Source organism: Coturnix japonica, chromosome 1, assembly GCF_054131305.1.
Source record: "Coturnix japonica strain WE chromosome 1, WE-NBRP24, whole genome shotgun sequence".
In the NCBI taxonomy this organism is placed as follows: Eukaryota; Metazoa; Chordata; class Aves; order Galliformes; family Phasianidae; genus Coturnix; species Coturnix japonica.
The window spans coordinates 105,260,220-105,281,075 of record NC_140663.1 but is presented as its reverse complement, the minus strand read 5'-3'; the positions used below and the strand labels follow the sequence as shown (position 1 = coordinate 105,281,075).

At 36.9% G+C, this 20,856-nt stretch overlaps 1 protein-coding gene across 43 annotated transcripts in view; it reads right to left on the bottom strand.

The window, feature by feature from the left end:
- DMD (dystrophin) overlaps window positions 1-20,856 on the bottom strand; it is a 1,121,556-nt gene that overhangs the window by 410,958 nt on the left and 689,742 nt on the right. The window contains exon 45 of one of the 43 annotated variants that reach the window (XM_085549663.1): window positions 5,157-5,285. The exons of the other annotated variants lie outside the window; for them this stretch is intronic. Coding sequence (XP_085405789.1) covers window positions 5,268-5,285 — 18 coding nt within the window. The 3' untranslated portion in view covers window positions 5,157-5,267. Of the gene's footprint in view, window positions 1-5,156; window positions 5,286-20,856 lie in introns of those variants that run through there. 43 annotated transcript variants of the gene reach the window in all.

Sequence of the window (20,856 nt, the reverse complement as noted above, 5' to 3'; positions counted from 1 at the left end):
AATAGTATGCGCATTGTCAACATCTAGCAAATAGCTGTGACAACCAACAATCAAAAAAACTGCTTGCAAGCAGTAACTGTGAATGTTTGGCATCATACCTGGAATCCACCATGCAGCCTTGATCATTTGTTGCCTTCAAAATACCCTCAATGGTAACTGCAAACCAGTATTCCATCTCATTCAAAATATATTAAAAAAATAGAGGCATTTCAAAGCAAACCAATGATTTCAAAAAGGGTTTTGGAAACACATTACGCTATTGCAGTAAATTTTCAGTTTGGCCAACACATCTGTCCATTTAAATAATGTTAAGGTGTTTGGAAATAAAACCTTAAAAGCTCATCTCTAGCTTTTTTCAACAGAAACCTGCACCATGCAAGAGAAAGCTAATTCCTGTGACAATGCAGCCTCTACTAATTATATATATGTATCAGTCATGTTTCTTTTACTCATAACTTAACAGTGCATTAAACATATTTAAAGAGCAAAATGCTTGCTGTATAAATCTACTAAGAAAATAATGCTAGTTCACTAATTTGCAAGTTAGCTACCATAGACTTGAAAAATACAGCTTTAAAAGACAAGTAGCCTTTTCCTATGATTTTTAAACAGTTCTTTTAGTCATTAAAATGACCTTTCAGTAAACTTCATCTGGATATCACAATCTTTTTAAATATTACTTTTAATATAATGGAAGGATAAAGAGAAAAGCCAGATTGCATTCTAGATCAGAATTTGATGTCAAAATTCTAATATTTTCAAATTAAAATAAACAAGATACATAGCTTCTTCCTTTACTGTAACCTTGTAACTTTGTGAGTCTACTTGGTTTGTACACAAACCTGAGGATACACTTTCTATACATAAAATGCATGTCCTGGTTCAAAACCAAATAGACATAAAATGTAAACAGTAACATTACACAGTTTATGTAATTTTAGTTAATGAAAATCCAAAAACCTTTTCTTTACAGTAGTACTTGGCTTTGCAGGAAGTTTGAAGTAGGTTTTATTTTTAAAAACATGTACTTTTAAAGAATATTTCTAAAAAAAAAAAAAAAAAAAAAAAAAAAGATCATTCAAAATTAAATTTTCAAAATTAAAATTAAATCCTGCCTTCTAAAAGTAAGATTTATGTCAAGTCTGGATTGATTCCTAGAAGTTTTTACTATATGAGCTATGTAGGAAGTTAGAGCACAGTAACAGATAAATATCCAATCTGAAAGAGCAGTTCACAGCTCAGTGGGCTCAGTCAGTGGACAGCACCAACAGGTAACTCATCTAACCTATCTTGGATATTTACCTCAAAGAAATTCCTAAGCATGCATGTTTCTCTCACATCCATGTAACTCTTTGCAGTTAGGACAAGTACATTCCACAATGGAATACGAATGTGCCATAAAAATACAAAGTTATTGAATTTTCCTATAATGACGGATCATGCAGGAATGGTCTGGAATGTTTCTATATGTTGTGCAGGTACAACAACAATAAAAAAGTAACACAGTAAGGTCTTACCTACACAGGCAAAGAAACGGTGCCAGTGTAAAAAAATAAATACATAAATCATTATCCACTGTGCATAATGATGGCTTATATTCATTTAAGTTGTTATAAGTCTGTCTTCCTCAAACTGAAATTGTCCACACAAGACGGTTGATCCAATTTTATCAACGTTCATTGAATTTTCTTGGGTACACAGGTTTAATGAACTCCATAACCTCTGGTAATGTAACCAAAAAAAAAAAAAAAAAAAAAAGTGTGCTCTAGAGGTCAGCCATCCCAGCAATTAAAGGGCATGACATTGCTCACTGTCTAGATAGAACTTCTTCATAGCTGTCAACTGCAGATCTGGTTAAAAGAGGTCATGATAAAATATTTATAAATACAAAGACCACATAAATACAGGTAAAATTTTTGTTAGCCAGGTATCCCAAGAAGGCAAATTTCCAAGAACTAGACCACAAGTCTGGAAGGTGGCAATTGTCAAGGGAGGGAATGCATGGAAACAAGTAGCCCTCTGGCTGCCTTTGCAGGGCTTAACTGTTTTCTGCTCTGCGTACCTCAGAGTATGAAAAACAAAAAATAAAAATAATGCATCAGAAAATAAACTTAAGATTCTTTTGGGCACAGTACTCACCAGGAATGAGATATAGTCAAGGCATGGTTCTTCATGCTCACACAGAATTGTTCAACTTAGTTCACGGCACACAGAATTGAAACTCCAATCACCAAATAAATAGCATTTATTATCAACTGTATGGTAACTTACTGGTGATCAAAATGACTATAAAGGCAGGATAAGTGTGATACTGTGATAAGTCATTTGTAGCTCAATTTCATTTGCCAGGTCTTAGTTTCTCTGTTAAACCAAGGATATATTAACATATAAACAATCAATTAATTCTAGATAATTGGTCTAATCTTCTCATTAATCCCTTTTGTGCTCCTATTCAAATATTGTCTAGAATAGTGTAAACAATCTAATACTTAATTGCTCATTTTTACCAGGATTTTACTTTTCTGTAACATTTGTACAAATCAGTACAGTAGTAGTTTTTAGCTTCTAATGTTTCCCAAACCACTTTATTCTCCAGGCTGGATTTGAGAAGAAATCCACTAAAAGAATGTCATTTAATCTTTATAAGAGTAAAGGGTTTACTCTGAAATCAGCTATTCTAACACTTTTTCCTATTTTGCACCATCCTCCCAAGTACCCTGCAAACAATTTAGTGGAATCAGGTTGTGCTTATACTAAAGGATGCCAAATTAACAGCACAGCACCAGCTACATCCCGATAGCCATCCTTCTCCAAGTTAGCTTTGACTCATCCCACAGGCCACAGAATGCAATTAGCAATCTGCAAAAAGTGGCAGATTCTGAAAAATCAAGTACAACTTAGGTCAAACAGAAGCACTGAAACCAAAAGACTACTAAAGAAACACCTGACTGTTCCTCTGAATGTTATTCGTTCTTGTCCCAAAGTAAACAGAAGGCCCAGAATCTCTTCCTAGCAAGCTGTTAGTTAATTGGTATTTGCTGATATAGTCTGTAGCTCTCAGAAATCAAAGCATGAAATAAACAGCATGGATCTGGGTAGATCAATCCTCTGTATTACAGCTAAATGGAAATGAGTAGGAATCCAAAGCATTCTTTCAATTAGATTCTACATATATATATTTGCATGTTACTTCTGAAGAGCAAAACAAAAGCCAATTGAATGTGTCCCCTGTGCCAATCACCCACCTTGGCAGTTGCCTCTTTATCAAGAGCTAACTTCACAGATGCAGCATCAGGACAGATACTGTTAGGTGTATTTCAGAGTTTTAATAAGCACTCTTCTTTGAAGAATTCCAAAGACTGTATCATTTTAAATATATAGAATTCAGATATTTAGCTTCCTTGCCTGGGCTTGCAGTTTTTTGCCTTACACACAGATTGCTAACACAATTCCTGTTCTACACAGGTCCCTCCTTGCTCAATCACTATTCTGATTTTAAAAGATACAAAAAGGAAAGGCCATGGAAGGCCAACATGACATCACGGCTTTTGTTGAAAACACACCGAAGTTCTCCACCACAACCCCTGAAAAGATGTGCACAGAACAGAGCAGAGGGCTGGCCACAATCCTCTCATTTTTTGACGCCCCAGGACAGATACACTGCCAGAGGGCAGCCATAAATTAGGCTGCTGGGAGCAGAAATTCTAGTACAGTAAGCTTAAGTGATTGTGCCAGAATGATTACACCACCAGCACTTATTAAACTTACACTTCATTTTTACACAAACTGTTCCTCTATAACTCATACACCATCAGTAGAGGTGAAGAGGCTTCTCATTAGAAGTAACTGATATAGAAATATATTCTTCAGACAGAATCTATAACTATCTGCTGTTATGTAAGTGATGTAAATTGAACTTGACTAGTATGCTATCATTTATTAGTAGCTGTTATCAGCAAGAATCATGTTAGATAAGACGAACAACAATCTTACCTAAAGAAGCCATACCTTAAAACATTCAAGTTTGTTATAAACACTAAGAATCAGGGAAAAAAAAAATAAAAAATTACTTCAAAAGTTATTTTTCCTCAGTAGTAGTAAATTACTGTGCAATGGCTAAGTAATACTCAATATTTCATTAGTACAGGTGAACCCCATGAAAGATAAACTCAGATGGCTAGAATATTAATCCTGCCTCTGACATTTAACAGTTCTGTTGTACTAAACAAGCCTGGCTTCAGTGTCTTCATAAAGCAGAAATACTAATAGTCATTTGCATCTCCCAATGGCATTGTGAGGATAAATGTATTGTCATAAAGGTCTCTGAAAATGAAAAGTTGTAAGCATTTTTATCAATATTTTGCTTCCCAATTCACTAGAGTATATTAAAAATAATTTCACTGTTTTCAAGTGCAACCTATCTCCACATATTTCTCAATTTATCAGTTCATCTTTCTAAAAATTGCAGATGTGAGAACAGTCCAGCAAATATATTACCTAGTCAACACTGCTTGTATGCAAAGGATAACATCAGCTGTTGAATATGATTAGAATAATTTTACCAATCACTACAACCAATCCATTTGCATTGCTGTCCCACAGCAGTAGGGACACCTAATTGATTGAGGGATTTGATCAGATTGATTACAGATGTTACGATAACCAAATTTCAAAAGTTGTATTAATAAATAATAGCTTGAACAAACAATCTTTCTATTGAGTGACTTGTGCACATTTATTTATTTATTTATTTATTTATTTTTAACATTTTCCTTCTTCTGCAGAGGAGGAAGGTCAGCATCAGAAAGAAATATGACCAAGTTTAAACAGTCATTGTCTGCTAGTAGAATGACTTCTTAATTACCGATTCACTTGGAATAATTATTTATTTAAATTGAAGTTTGACAATCTGTAGGCCACCTTTAGGGGCAACCAGGGGCTACCATTACTGGAGAGCATAAAGAAGTTTACGAGGTACGTAACCATATCAAGCAGTATGCAGCTGGAGGAGAAAGGGACCAGGTAAATCTGCCTTTAACCTTAATCTGCCAACAGTCCCTGTGTTCACATTTTGGACTGCAGATGTTTGATATATTCCTCAAAGATTCGCTCTGAAAGAGTCCCAGTGTTTTTGCACATGCTGGGTGATACCTTTCTTGTCCTTTGTGACGAGTCTGAGTTTTCTCCTGTGATGACCAATGAATACAATGGATTCATCTCAGATATGCTGGGCTATTATTGGTTTTGTTGTTTTCCTTGAAGTGTTCTCATTGCTTTACAATACACTAAACAAACAAAGGAACATGAGGAAAATTAATGCCTGCAGTGCAAGACATGAAATACAAAAATAGTTGCTTGGCAACCAGCATGAGAAATGAGAGTTTCTGCCTGTACAAACAACCAAGAGAGTGGCATGAGAACTACTTCCAATTGCAATGAAAAGAACAGGTTAGGGAAAGGATAGTTTTTGTTTTAATTATGTATTAACCTAAAGCTTTTCTAATTTCTGGGCTTTTGTAATAAACATGCATGTGTTAGAATGCAATAGAGGTGTACATTAGATTGCTTTCCATGTACATCTTTATACTGTCTTTCATCAGTAAATTTTGTCACTTTTTCTTCTAAAGAATTGCCATGCTTTTCAATAATGCTGAAAAATATCTGAAGAAGTGTAAATGGTTCTTCATTTCCATTCAAACTTTGCTTCTTAAAGATTAAGAAATTCAATATTTGCAGCTACTTTTCTAAGAACAATGGATCAATCTATAAAAATTCTGTCAGATTAGAACAACTCAGCCTATTTTAACTGTTAATAAATTAATAAAGACCAGGTGTGGGGTTTTTTTTTGTTTGTTTGTTTGTTTTTAATATTAATACACATGCAATTGTTGATATTTCCAAATCACACTCGAATCTGGCCACTTGGAACAACAGAAAATATACACAGGGTTTCTCTTCACTACACCTAAGGACTTTGAGCAACTTTGTTACGTATACCAATATTGAAGATAAACACCAACTCTGAAGGTGCACTGAAGACACTTGTAGGAGATAATTCAGAGGACTTTTCATTACCATCACAGACAATAATGAATGGACTGGTGCATCTTTCCTATGAAGAAAGACTGAGGGACTTGGAACTGCTCAGTCTGAAAAACAGGGGAGTGGGGAAGTGCGTACAAATATCTTAAAGGAGGGTGTCAATAGGATGGAGCCAGACTCTTTTCAGTGGTGCCCAGTGCTAGGACAAAAGACAATGAACACAAACTGGAATACAGGACACTCTCACTGAACATCAGGAAGCACTTCTGTACTGTGCTGAAGACAAAGCACTGTCACAGGCTGTCCAGAGATTTTGTGTGTCTACAAAGAGGAGTCCTTGGAGATCTTCAAAAGCTGCCTGGATGTGGTCCTGAGCAACCTGCTCTGGGCATCCCTGACTTGAGCTGGGGTTGGACCAGATAGATCGCCAAGTTCCTGCTGACATCAACCATCTTATGCAGTTCCAATCTTTAACAATTTCTCATTGACCACTGTTGTATATTAGACTAGACTGATCTGTGGTCTGATCCATACAGTAATTCTAATGTTTAAATTGGAAGTGTTTGAAAAGGTAATAGACAAATCTAACTGCATTTAACATAAACATGGTTTCCCCTCTCAAGACTACATGAAAAATCCATAGAAACAAGTAACCTGCCTGCTGTATTATATGTACTAATCTTTCTTTGAATCCATTTGCCCAACTTGCCCAAGGGCAAACCTGCAACTATGCCATGTTCTAAAGAAAACCATGCAGTAGTACTTACAAGTCTGTTAGTGTAGTCAGCAGTGCACTGATTCACTTCCTTTCAGTGTACTATCACATCTCTATTATTATTACACTACCTTTTGCACTGTCAAGAGATATAGTCATTCATGACGCTGTTTACTGCATCAATTACAGGGTTAAAATAATCTCTTAGGACCCCCTGGCATTATTCTAGGGAAAAACATAATTTGAAGCAGATTCCATAGCATACCTGAAATACATTTTTGTTGACACCGTGACTATTCTCAAATTGATACAATGTGACCAGACTTGGATAGGCATGGAAGAGGATGCATATTATCAGTAGAGGAAGTATTTTAATACTCTAGCGTGGACTAACACACACACACACACACAAAAAGTCACATCCACCCACTAGAACATGACCAACCCACGCTGTGCTGCTGCTTGTGCTACTGGTAGTGTGGGATTTTTAGACTGCAAAGATTTCAAACTCTTGCTAAAAAAAGAGATCAAAGAACGCATGTCTGCTCTTAACAATCAATATTACCCTAATTCAGTCTCCAGTAAGCTACAGTCTCTTCTTTTGATGACTGGGAAATCTAACTTGCAAATTTCACCAGAATGTGTGGGATCAAGGAAGGGGAATTAACTTTGACATATATTTTCATTTTCTTCCTCCTGCCTATGCAGAAGTCTGAATAGTTATTGCTACTATTGATTACCAAAATCTACAGTTTGTTATTCATCTAACTTTTACTGTAGCACATTTTGATCTAATAATGTAATACGTGTCATTACAGATTTGACATAAGGGATCTATTTTCTACCAGCCTAACAGAACCTTTACTGCTGTTGAGACATTCACTACCATGCCTTAGTAATTCCTCCATGTTATTTAAAATACAACAGTAAAGGATTCAAACAATTTTTTGCTCTTGTTTCTTAAAAAAAATGGATATGAAGAAAGAAAATTTGAACCTTATTTGAAATTAATAATTGACTATAATTGAGATGTGACCACAAATTCCTGGAAGAAGGGAAAGGAAAAACAAAACAGAACACCACACCTTTCTCTCCTGATTTTCACAAAACTTCTTTATAGCTTGAGGAATGATAAGACTTGCAGAATGAACAAGTAAATCACTAATATTCCTCTCTGTTTTTCAGTCTATGCAAGCATTTGTTTTCTAAAGTAATCATGGACAAAATTGCCACCCTTCACTATACAGGAAAAAAAGTCTTCTACCTTCTTTTGATTGCTTCTACTGTGCTCACACTCAGTGAGTGCTTCTAGATCTACCCCAACCGATATATCAAAGGAGGCTAATGAGAAATTTAAAGAGGGAACCGGCCCTAAGAGTCACTTCACAAAGACAACAATAACCGAAGGTACTTCTGTATTTTGAACTAGAGAGTCCTCTTAGGTGAGCTCTTCCTCAAATTCAGTTTTGCTAAGTGAGTCAGCCCTTCCTTTAATTAACCCAAACATAGGCTAATTAATCTACTGAAAAAGTTGGTTCTGCTTTTAAATTCTTGGGTAAAATTCTGTAGAATGACCTACTGAAAGGAAAAAACATACTTTATGAGTAGCAGTATTAGCTTAGAATTAATTATCTATAGCACCTACATTAAAATAAAATCTTCCTTGTAATATTTTTCACAAAAACTATACTAGGTCAAATTGTAATCTTGTTTACATTTATTTCACACTATGAAAGCGTTTAGTGCAAAGCTTAGATGGCTTGAGGCTTATTTTACATTTATGAGGTATCAGGATCAGTTATAGCAGCAGAACAGAGTAGAACAGTATGATGTTAAAGATATGTCAGAAATAGGTAACATCTTACTGTTCCTCAGCATGAAATCTCCCATTCTTCAAGTAAAAAACTCTGGTGTTTGTTCCAGAAATGCTGGACAATACTGTTACGATGGAACAAATTCCAGAAATTGATTAGTTTGGTCAAATTTTCCAAACACACTTACTTGTAAATGCAAGATGCTATCAAGACAACCAGTGATCTGAGATAGATTAGCCAAAACTCAGTTCATGAGTAACACAAGACAAACTGCAGCCTCCATGTGATAATAGGCTTAATCATAAACACCATTCAAATTCTAAAGATTTAAAGCATTTGTCCTGATAGAACTGAAAGCAAGCCACTTTGTTTAAGTAATCAGTAGAAAAGTGACATTGCATTTAAAAAGAAATCAACTACTATTACAAAAATCAGCAAACCACTTTCAGCTCTTCACCTGCTGTAGTAGCAGCTACAGCAAAACACATCCACCAGGTGCCATATAAATGGGAAATTTTGTACAAACAACATTCCAGTGGCATAAGCTTGTCCTAATTTGTGCCAAGTTGGACCACTGCTTTAAACAACTTCTTCATGTTTAACTACTGTTAGCACCCTAGTGTTGTTTTTTTTTTCCTTTTCCTTGCATGTTTTCCAATACATTGTGGCTTTGAAACTAGTGTTCCATTTCTGTTATTTGGAATGAAACAACAAGAGAACGTAAACCAGCAAGTGTATTTACAAGCAAACTGAAAAATACTGACTCAAGGAAACAGGCAAGCAACAAAGAGATTAATTCTCCAGTTCTTATGAAACTCTTATGACCATCTAATTGGGACTACATCATTATAATGGCTGACACTATATCCAGCTAATACATCATTATACACAACTTTTTCTGCAAAGCAATTATAATGTACATTTTAAGATTATGTGTATTTAATATACAGCTGAGAAATTTTAAGATGCACTGTGTTAGTTGAGACATACAAGCCAACTAAATAAGTTAATTCCCAATAGTATCTAGACACATGGCAGAAATTCAGCTGTCCCTATTCTAATACATTCCTTTGCCTGCAGAAAACACTTTGCAAACTCATTTAGAAAAAAAAAAAATTCTATTATTGGAAAATAACAACCTAACTACATACTCTGTTATTCATCCCTCACATCCCCAAACACATCAGCCCCTGAAAGAAAGCCAAAGGAAGCAGAAGAAGATTGGGGTTTTAAGCTTCAGATGGTGGTTATGGTAATATTAGATTTACATTTTCTATAATCTTTTCTCTAGGGAGTAGCTAAATGAGGAATAAATCCTACTACTACCTATGCAAAAGAACTACTTTCAGGTCTTGGAAAAGCGATTAAGGAAATTCAGGAGGTCTCCTTCTAGTGACCTATCATTAAAATGCAATTCTTTGAACATAATATTTAACTTATAAACCCCTTTAAAATTGTGCAGGTTGCATTTCTAGTGTGAATATATCACCATGGCTAAAAAAAAAGTAAAAACTTCTATGCTTATGGTAGAAATAAATAAAATATAGGGAACACAGAACAAGAAAAGTATTTTGAAGTATAACATGAGGACTTGAAACTTATGACTTTTCAAACGATTTATTATCAAAAGGTGTATACAGTGTAATCCCCCCTTCCAAGACCAATTTTAAGAAATTCTATGTGTCATAAAACATTGCTTGGCAAAACAAATAAGATACATATATACACATAAAAGCATAAATATCTGTAATTATTTATATTTATTTACTAAAGAAACGAACATCTTTTACTTGCAACTTTCTTGAACTAGGGACATAACCTAAGAACTCTCATCCTTGGGACGTTTCTACCATGATTAGCATTCCAACATCCCACACAGTCTTAAGACAATCACTCATGATCTTTTTAGTCCTATTGCTCTTGCAGACTTTTTATTTTAAGAGCTTCTAATTAGAAAATAATTCCTTTTGAAGACAAGTTTATAAATTGTAATTAGTGTGGTAATAAAGGATGAAGAAGGATTGGACAGATTCAGTTGAGCAGTTCCAAATTTTTCTAGAGGTTGAAGTTTTGTAAATAATCTTACCGGCCAAATTCCTGCAAACTTCACAGGAAAGAGAACCTGATGAGAATGTAATTAGAAAAAGACTTAAGACTAACAACAACTTTGACTGCAAATGCTTAAGAATTACTCATGCACTGTATTTTAACTTTTTGATAAGTAAGATTAAGAGAGTAGTGCTGAAGTTCTTCAACACTGAATTCTACTCTGCTTTTGAATTACACACAGCAACATGGTTTTCTTCCACAGGTAAATTTTTAATCACAGATAATTAGATGTGTGAAACTTCAGTGTGGAAATTACAGGACACATATACTGCTTACTTTAATTCTAGGAGGAAAAACCTGATCTGCCCTTCAAAACACTGAAATCATACTACACCACCGATGAAGAATACGTGCTCCTCCTCCTGCTACTGCCTCAAGTCTGCTATGTGGCATGTAGCTATTCCTAACTCTCCAGCAGAATGGAGGGTCAGAAGTAGCAAGAGTCAGCAGCTCACACATAGAATGACACAGTGTTTGCCAGAAGCCATATACTCAGTGTGGCACCTGACTAACACAGAAACACAACACACTGATGCGGCATCAGAACTACTTTTAGTTTTCTGGTCTTTGCTCCCTACACTGGCAGGATGAAAAAAGTTGAACACAAATTCATGAAAATGTTGATCCAGCCAAGCCTATGTATAGAATAAAAGCCATATAAACTTTACTGCCACCTGGGCAGTAAAGGTATTTAAATGATTTCATTAAATGAGATTTAAGTATCCATAAGAGAAATAGCTGATGGATTTTTATTATTATTATTTTTAGCAAGGTAATATGCACAAGAACATTTTCCTTGTATATTTGTAAGTATCCATGCAATTATTAGGCAAAAGCATTTCTCAAGAAATGCAGCCACCCAATGTACTAATGCATTCTATGAACAGAATGAAATAGATAAGCGTCTGTACCTATGCACTCACTAAAAATTGCTTACTTTCTTTTAAATAAGCTCCAGGAACCAAACGCAAGCCTCCACAGATTCATTAATACCTTTTATTTTTAAATCACATTTTTGTTTAAGCAGCTTAAATATTTTAAAAGCAGCCTCTGGCTCTGTACATAACTAAAATAATGCAGCAATATCCTTCAAAAGATAAAACGTGAAGCAGTACAATCAACTGCATTCTTACATTATTTTTCTGGCAGACCAAATTCTAAAGGGAAATATCACATACAGGAAACAAAAAAGGCAACTTTAAGATGTTTTTATTCTTTGTAGAAAAGACAGTGATAAGAACGACAGGTTAATATATTTCCTGGTACATTTATTCATGTGATTATTTTGCAAGTCATAGAATCAACTGTCAGCTTTTTGATTCAACTCAATAGAAAGAGACTTGCGCTAACAGTTAGTAGATTTCAGATGTTCTAGGAAAAAAAAAAGCACAACCTATGTCCACTGACCCTTCAAATGCATACACTTTATTGTACAATAACGAGACCAAAAAAAAAAAAAAAAAAAGGAAAAAGGAAATAGTTTCCTGGTTATCATTTAATTACTTTAAGGAACAAGAATCGGGCTTTTTTTTTTTTTTTTTTTTTTTTTTTGCTATTAAGGTAGCAAAATACAGATTTAAATATTACATATGGATTTAAAATTCAAACTAAAATATGGTTTCTTACACATCTGTTTACATACCTATACAATAATGTAACACACACATATTTACATATGTGAAGACAAATATGCTAAGCTTAAACATGCTTTACAGCAGAAGTATAAAGAAGTATATAAAAACAAGGTTTTCCCAAAGTTTTGCCTGTTTTAGAAGTTAACATTAACTTAATTCCATGCCTTCTTCAGTCTGCTTCCATGCTGCACACACCTTTCTCCCTTTCTTCATATACATTCTTTTTTTCCTCTTCTCCCACATGCATACAAAACCAACATGTAAAAATAAAGGAGATTGCTGGAAGAATATTTTGAAAAAAGTGTGTTTAATTGGTGGGAAGGAAAAAAGGAAAGTTTTCATAAACATACTCTTCCTCCTCTGAACTTCTAAAGATTAATGTGTTAATAAAACATGGAAACATTTCCTCTCAAGTATAGGCAGTTTCCTTTCCCACCAGGTGCATACAGCATTTTATGCTGCATTAGCCCCTGAGTGTGACTACAGCAATTTTCATCCAATTTTCATTAATTTCAGGTTTCTTTAATATTACAAGTAGTCAGAGATGCTGAAAGAGATTACTGAACCAGACCGAAGGAGCTACCAAAGGTCAGATTTTATATTACTCTCAAGTTTGGTAAATAGAGAGACCACATAACCACACCTTCAATAATGCACAGCACTAACGGGGAGCTGTCAGTTTGAATGCAGTGGGACTTATTCAGCAAATATATGCCAGAAGATCAGAAGAAATAAAAATTCAACCACTCTTTTTCACCTAATTGATTCTATCTTAGGAGGGTTTTTTTTATTATTATTATTAACTTCAGCGAAATCAGAAAACTGACTTATTACTTGTGCATTTGTTATTTTTTCCATCAAACGTTTAATTGTCAGTGATCTCTAATATAGATAAGCCAGCCATAGTAAACAGAGTAAAATAAATAGGATAATTCTAATTATCTAATACATCTATTAGTTATCTAATATCTAATGATATCTAATGGAAACAGGCAAAATAAAATGCCACACAGCCTGGAAGCCTACTTGTTAATTCTGTTAATCTGACAATTCTTTCTCTTTGACCCTTTTTAAGAGAATCCAGCTTTGGAATAATTTATCTTTTACCTATCAGAGGATGAGCCTTTCTTTAATATCCCTAGCTCTACTTGCAGGGACTACAGGAGAGTCAGGAAGTTTGAGAACTGATGTCATCAAATCAATAACTTTCTACAAGACTTCAATTAATCACATTCTATTTTTTATGTTTTTTTTTTTTTGTTTTTTAATTATGCATCCTCATATACTTTTCCTGTTTATATAGCACTTCTACATTTAATTATAAAACAACTGTGGATTAGTTTAAATTTAAGTTTCATATACCTATTTTGAACAGCAGATGAGACAAACACTACTTCCAGAAGTAAATGTCAGGCTAAGAAGTGTATTACTAAGATTCCATTTTATTTATTTATAGTCAATTAACTCTATGTCAGCTGATTGACTGTTAACAGATGGAATATTAAAGAAAACAGTAATCTGCATTTTAATGTACATGTTTTTGTACATGAAGTTTGGAGATATAAGCAGCATACACACATTTCTAAACAACTGTTTCCAGAACAGAAAATCTGCAGTTATTACTGCAGTTATTTTGCAGTATCACGATTTAACATCTGTTTAGCAAAGGCTGTGTAAACAACAATTTTAGGTCTTCAATTTCCCCTCATACTATTTTCTGCAGAATTTGGATAGCAGTGTACCTCCTAGAGGACTGCACTGGACATGTGCTGACACTAAACACACCTACAGTGTAAGGTACCTTCATCACTTTTTTCACCCTCATCTGTCTACTCCACCCTTTGTATCCTGTGCAATACAGTTACCAGGAGGAAAGCAGTGCCCACAGCTCTGACACTTAATTTCACAGTCCTGCTTATTTGAAGAAATCACTCAAATTAACCAGTTTTAATTATTAAGTCATATTTGTCTTAATTATTAGCCACATTTGTCAAGCTGCACTACACAAAGGAATGAGATGGACAGCTGAAATCATGTTTGCTGTAACAGCCACAGGCAGGTCTCTCACTCTACGAGGTCTGCTAGTGGAGAAAACAAACTGCTAATAAAGAGGCTGTCTAACATGGGATGTGGGAATTATGCAAACTCTGAGTGCCTATTAGTCAAATTCATCTCCACATGCACAAGCAGCTTACACTGTGGTTTTCCTCATCACAAGGCCATTATGCTGTGCCTTTCCCAGAAAATGCCAGGCTGATTACACACCTTGGAAAGATTATAATAATTGCAGACAATTCTGGAGAAATGAAAGTTAACATTACTGTACAATAAACAGTTAGACCAGTAAACTGAAAATAGATTTCTGTAAATAATGCAACATAGGTGCTCAAACATGAACTAATCACAGTAAACCACTCTTTCATCAGCTGTGTGAAGAAAAGTCACCTCAGGTGGGCCGGAAAATAAACTGTAAATGCTTATTCAACACAGTAAGGAACTGTTAATGAGAAAGGGTTCAAAGCACTTAACTCAAAATCTACACAAAGTAGGTTACACGACTTGCCTCACAGAGATATTTCCCTGCAAGACAAGTATGTTAGCATAAACAGCTTGACAAAAGGTCTTTACTAACTTGTGACTGGCTGGGAAACACAAGGGAAGATCAAGTCTTCTCATTAGCAGTGTTCTCACCAGCTTCTAGAGGGGACAGGATGATTGATTTTGTGTATAAAGTCTGATAAGCTAAAAAAAAATAAAAAATAATACCTTATGGTTTGCTTCTCAGATGTAAGCTATGTGATGGCCCAACAAGGACAGACAAAGAGTGAACTGGGCCTTTCCCATTCACACTAGAGCTGGAGTTCACCTGAGTGTCCCTACCCTTGGTGTGCTTTTCACCTTAAGTTGGAAACTCAGCAAAATGATGGCTGGCTTGATTTCATCCAATCCAGGCCCTGGTCTCCTTGTCTTTCCAGTAGCTCATCCCCTGCAAAAGTTATCCCTACAGTTATTGCCACCAGAACTATAACCTCTGAGAACATCCAGTACTGTAACTCGATCTGTTGTCCTGCTCACTGTCCAGCCTCACTTTTAAATTCACTGGTAGTTCCACACACCATAGAGAAAACACTTCCACAGAAAATAGGAACAAAGTTTAAAGTAAGACACAATAGACTACAGTGGTAGCATTCAGAGTTCAACCCTAACAGTATCTTGACCAGCAGCTTGCTTAAGTTTGCCTCCTTTCCCAGAAGGCTTCCAACAGTGTCTCCAGTTACTGATAAGTCTGGCCACCTTTCTCATAGCACCTAACAAGCTGTGAAACTCAGTCACTTCACACAGTGATCTCAAAGTCATTGCAGCTTCCCACCCATTACCATGTTGTCACTGTTCCCAGTGGATTCTCATATCACTACAGTCTGTTATTCTCATGGTTTCTTCAGCAAGCCAAACCTCAGGCCAGAATCTATTTGTCTGCGTGCATGCACATTATATTCTTGTGTTTCATGGTTCACAGCCCCTGGAAATCAGACCAAGTACCCAATAGTTCACTGCTGTTTGCCTCAGACAGATGCTTTTCCAAATTCTTATTTATCTTCTGTTGCCAATGTTGGCAGCACATGGCATCATGCCAAAAGTTTGCCCAAACAGCATTTGCACTAGAAAAGGATATGCTCAGACACTACCTTGGCCTAAAATTTGTGAGTTTCTACATTTGATTATTGATTTTTAATTTTTTTTTTTTCTCGCTGCCTCCAATTTCATGCTCTTAAAACAGAATATTTACAGATTATAGACATTAACAGGAGAAAAGGAACTTAAATCCTTATTAATCTGTCCAAACAAAATTGCACACAAGTAAATCTGCTCCCTGAATCATTTTTTCCAGATGAGGGAGAAGGGGGAGGTAGGAAGGAAAAAAAGGAAGGCAAGGGAAGAATGTAAAAAGATGCCACACTGAAGAAAAAATGTTTTCCTAAGAACAAGGGGAAATAAAGTCGAAAGACATTGACCAGTTTTTTTTCCAGCACAAAGAGTCTCAGTGGTCCTTTTCTCCTAAAGAATATCAGACAGGAAAGAAATTCAGCAAGCTAAACCAGCTCTCCTCACACTTGCCTCTGCCATTAATGTTAATTTTCTTATTCAGGCTGTATCATAATGCCAAGATGAAAGATTCAGACTGCCACAGAATAACTAGCAGCAATGAGAGGCTGCCCAGGGAAAAGATGCATTTGCGCATCATACAGTATAATTTTTTTCATCAGAACTACTTGAGGATTCGAAGAGAAGCAGAGGAATGAGAAGAAGTAAAAGGAAGCAAAGTAGAACACATTATCCCTTCTTTATGCCCACTTATTTTTGTTTCAGAAAAATATGGTAGTCCAAGTGAAGGACTTGTGAAAGATAGACTAAAATTATATGATGGAATTCAAATACCATAACACCATAATATAATATATAAAATACCATTACACTGAATATACTGTACAAGCTAAATGCATAAGAATACTGATGCACATAGCAAGTTACTTATAATGCTTTGTCTCCCTCTCTAATACCCTCTTCGTGTCTGGGCCTCAGATTTGAAGTACAACGTTGTTAAGTATATATTTGAACCTTTTGAATATTAAAGAACAATGATGAATACTGGTAAAAGAGTATTAAAAACTTGTATTCACTTTCATCTATTGGCATTCTTATCAAAAACTTCAGGTCTATCTGTAAACACAATTTTGTTTGATTTCAATATGTTGTACTGTTATTCATTCTTTTAACTTTGTTATAGCCATGTTTATTACCTGTTCTGCCTCTTCACAACTTTCCTGAAGTCACTGTAGTGCAAACTTTATCTGAAACCTAGTACGTGTCTACTAGCACCCTTATTTAAAAAGATAAAACAAAGAAGACAATATAATCAGCCAGCATTAATACTGAGTCCAATTTTTACTACTCTGTTGATTTTGCCAATTGTATTACCAGTTAACTATCAGCAATAATGGTGTTGTGCAAAACACTGTACTACTACTATGAAATAATGACTCAAGTATTTGAAGATAGGAGAACAAATAGGCATTTCATTGATATCATTAAAGGAAGAAGAGCTAGACAGCTGGCCTACATATCATGAATTTCTCACTCACAATACCATGCTTGGTTCAGTACACTAGTTTGCTTCCTGCAAACCACTAGCAGCACCTGGGCTGCTAAATTCTTAAATGCTTGCACCTGCCACTTCAATGCAACCTGAAAGTATTAGCATGTTGTCGCACGTGTTACCACACTGCCATCAAATAGCTCATTCTGTTCTATCATGCCAGGCCAGGCTGGAATTTATTCAGGAAATAAGTGTTTTTAATCTACTTACCAGGATCTGTGTAGTTTTGTTTTATACTGAACACAATAGTAAAAATTTCAATTAAAAATAATAGAAAACGAAAACCAGTTTCCTGTCTTTTATTAGGGATTAGATGAAAATAATGAGAGAAAGGAAACAAGAATCCTCTTTGATATCTGGAAAGGCTGGCTGCATGCCTTCCCAAATAACACAAAAATGTCTTGCCTAAGTATTGTTGCCTTACATATTATTACTAATTTTAACTTCAGTGTTTATGCTATTCATATTACTTATAAGTAACACACATAGTGAATTTACATGGTAAATTTTTCAAGATCAGACTGGTTCACTACAGAACACTTGACCTGACCCCACAGCTGGTGCTGCTTTGAAAAAGAGGTTGGAGGTACTTCTCCAAGGTCTTCTCCAACGTGTACTTGCCTATTATACAAATATCAATTTACAGACGAAGTGCAAAGACGGATTATACTTAAAATTTAGTTTAGTTTTTTTTTTTTTTGTAGATATTTGCATGTCAGTCAGCATTTACATTATTTAGTAGCTTGCAGACAGCTAATTCTACGTCTATGACATTAAGCCAAATCCAATGCAAAATTTGAACAGCCTTCAAGTTGAGCATATGCATGTTTTCATGTAAAGAAAAACTCAAGAAAGAACAAGAACGGAAGGGACATAATACAAAAGAATGACTAAATAAAGGAAGTTAATATAAAAATGTACTTTAAATGAGAAAATATGAAAAATGGAAGCATAAAATACTGCCTTCTAATTAAAGGAGTTACATGGAAAATTAATTTATAAAATCAGACAGATTTGTAGCTGAATGTTTTCTGCTGGAATTGGATTTCTGGATTACTCTACTATTAGAACTAACATCATCTAACCTCTGCCAACTGATACCATCTGTTCATCTTCACTACAAATGTATCAATGGTAAGAGGAGAATCAAGAAAAATGTCCACCCCTTACTTGATGCAGCAGGGAACGTGACCACTGAGGATAAGGAGAAGGCTAAGGTCCTCAATGCTTTCTTTACATCTGCCTTTAATGGGCAAAACAGTTATCCTCAGGGCACTTACCACTCTGATCTGAAAGTCTGGGATGGAACACAGAATACATCTCCAGTGATTCAGGTGGAGACAGTTAAAGATCTCCTCCTCCGCCTGGACTGCCACAAGTCCACGGGACTGGACAGACTCCACCTTTGAGTGCTGAGGCAGCTGGTGGGGGTAATTGCTGAGTCTCTCTCAGCCATCTACCAGCACTCCTGGTTAACTGGAGAGGTCCCAGACGATTGGAGGCTTGTCGATGAGATTCCCATCTACAAGGGTTGTAAAGAGGATCTGGGGAACTACCTGTCAGCCTGACCTCAGTACCAGAGAAAGTCATGGAACAGATCATCTTGGGTGAGATCACATGGCACGTGCATGGCATCTAGGGGATCAGGCCCAGCCAGCATGGATTCATGAAAGGTAGGTCATGCTTGACCAACCTCATCTCCTTATGTGATTGGGTGACCAGGCTGGTAGATGATGGTAAGGCAGTTGATGTAGTCTACCTAGACTACAGCAAAGCCTTTGACACAGTCTCTCACAGTATTCTCCTGAGGAAACTGGCTGCCTGTGGCCTACACACCTTCTCTGGGTAAGGAACTGGCTAGAGGGTCATGCCCATAGGGTAGCGGTTAATGGAGTAACAGGTCACCAGCTAGACTTAACAAGTGTGTCCCCCAGTGGTCAGTTCTAGGGCCCATCTCTTTTAACATCTTCATTGATGACATGAATGAGGGAACTGAGTGTGCCCTCAGTAAGTAAGTCTGCAGATGACACCTAGCTGGGAGGTGGTGTTGATCTGCCTGAGGGTAGGGAGGCCTTCCAGATGGATCTGGATAGGCTTAGTCGCTGGGCTGAGGTGAACGAGATGAGGTTCAACAAGGCTGAGTGCTGAGTCCTGGCCACAGTAATGCCATGCAGCCCTATAGACTTGAGGCTGAGTGGCTGGATGAGTGTGAAGAAGAAATGGACCTGGGGGTGTTGGTTGATGCTTGGCTGAATATGAGCCAACAGTACCCAGGTGGCCAAGAAGGCCAACAACATCCTGGCCTGTATAAGAAATACTGTGGTCCACAGGAGCAGAGAGGTAATCATCCCCATGTATTCAGCTCTGGTGAGGCCACATCTTGAGTACTGTGTTGAGTTTTGGGCTCCTCACTGCAAGAAAGACATTGAAGCCCTGGAATGTGTCCAGAGAAGAGCAACAAAACTTGAGAGGGGTCTGCAGCACAAGTCTTATGAGGAGTGGCTCAAGGAGCTGGGACTGTTTAGCCTGGAGAAGAAGAGGCTCAGGGGAGACCTCATTGCACTCTACAACTTCCTGAAAGGAGGTTGTGATGAGAGGGTCTTGGCCTCTTCTGCCAGGCAGCAAACAGGACCCAAGGAAATGGCCACAAGTTGTATCAGATGAGGTTTAGACTGGACATAAGAAGGAACTTTTTCTCTGACTGTGGTCAGGCACAGGAATGGCCTGCCCAGGGAGGTGGTGGAGCTGCCATCCCTGGTAGTGTTCAAGAGGTGTCTAAGTAGAATCACAGACCCAGGTTGGAAGGGACCTCAAGGATCATGAAGCTCCAAACCCCCTGCCTGGCAGGGCTACTAGACTTCCATGTTTACTAGATCAGTTTGCCCAGGGCCCCCATCCAACCTGGCCTTGAACACCTCCAGGGATGGGGCATCCACAACATCCCTGGGCAGCCTGTTCCAGGACCTCACCACTCTCCTAGTAAAGAACTTCCCCCCAGCATCCAACCTAAAGCTTCCCTCTTTCAACTTAAAACAATTTCCCCTTGTCCTACTGTTATCGGCTCTTTCAAAGAGTTTACACCCCTCCTGATTATAGATACCCTTCAGCTACTGAAAGGCTGCAATGAGGTCACCCCACAGCCTTCTTCTCTCCAGGATGAACAAGCCCAGCTCCCTCAGCCTGTCCTCATAGGGCAGGTGCTCCAGCCCCTTGACCATCTTCAGGCCCTCCTCTGGACCCCCTCAAACAGCTCTATGTCTTTCTAGTACTGAGGGCTCCATACCTGAACACAGTATTCCAGATGGGCCTCACAAGAGCAGAGAGGGATAATCACCTCCCTATCCTTACTGGCCACACCTCTCCTGATGGTAGGGAGCTAGGAAATAT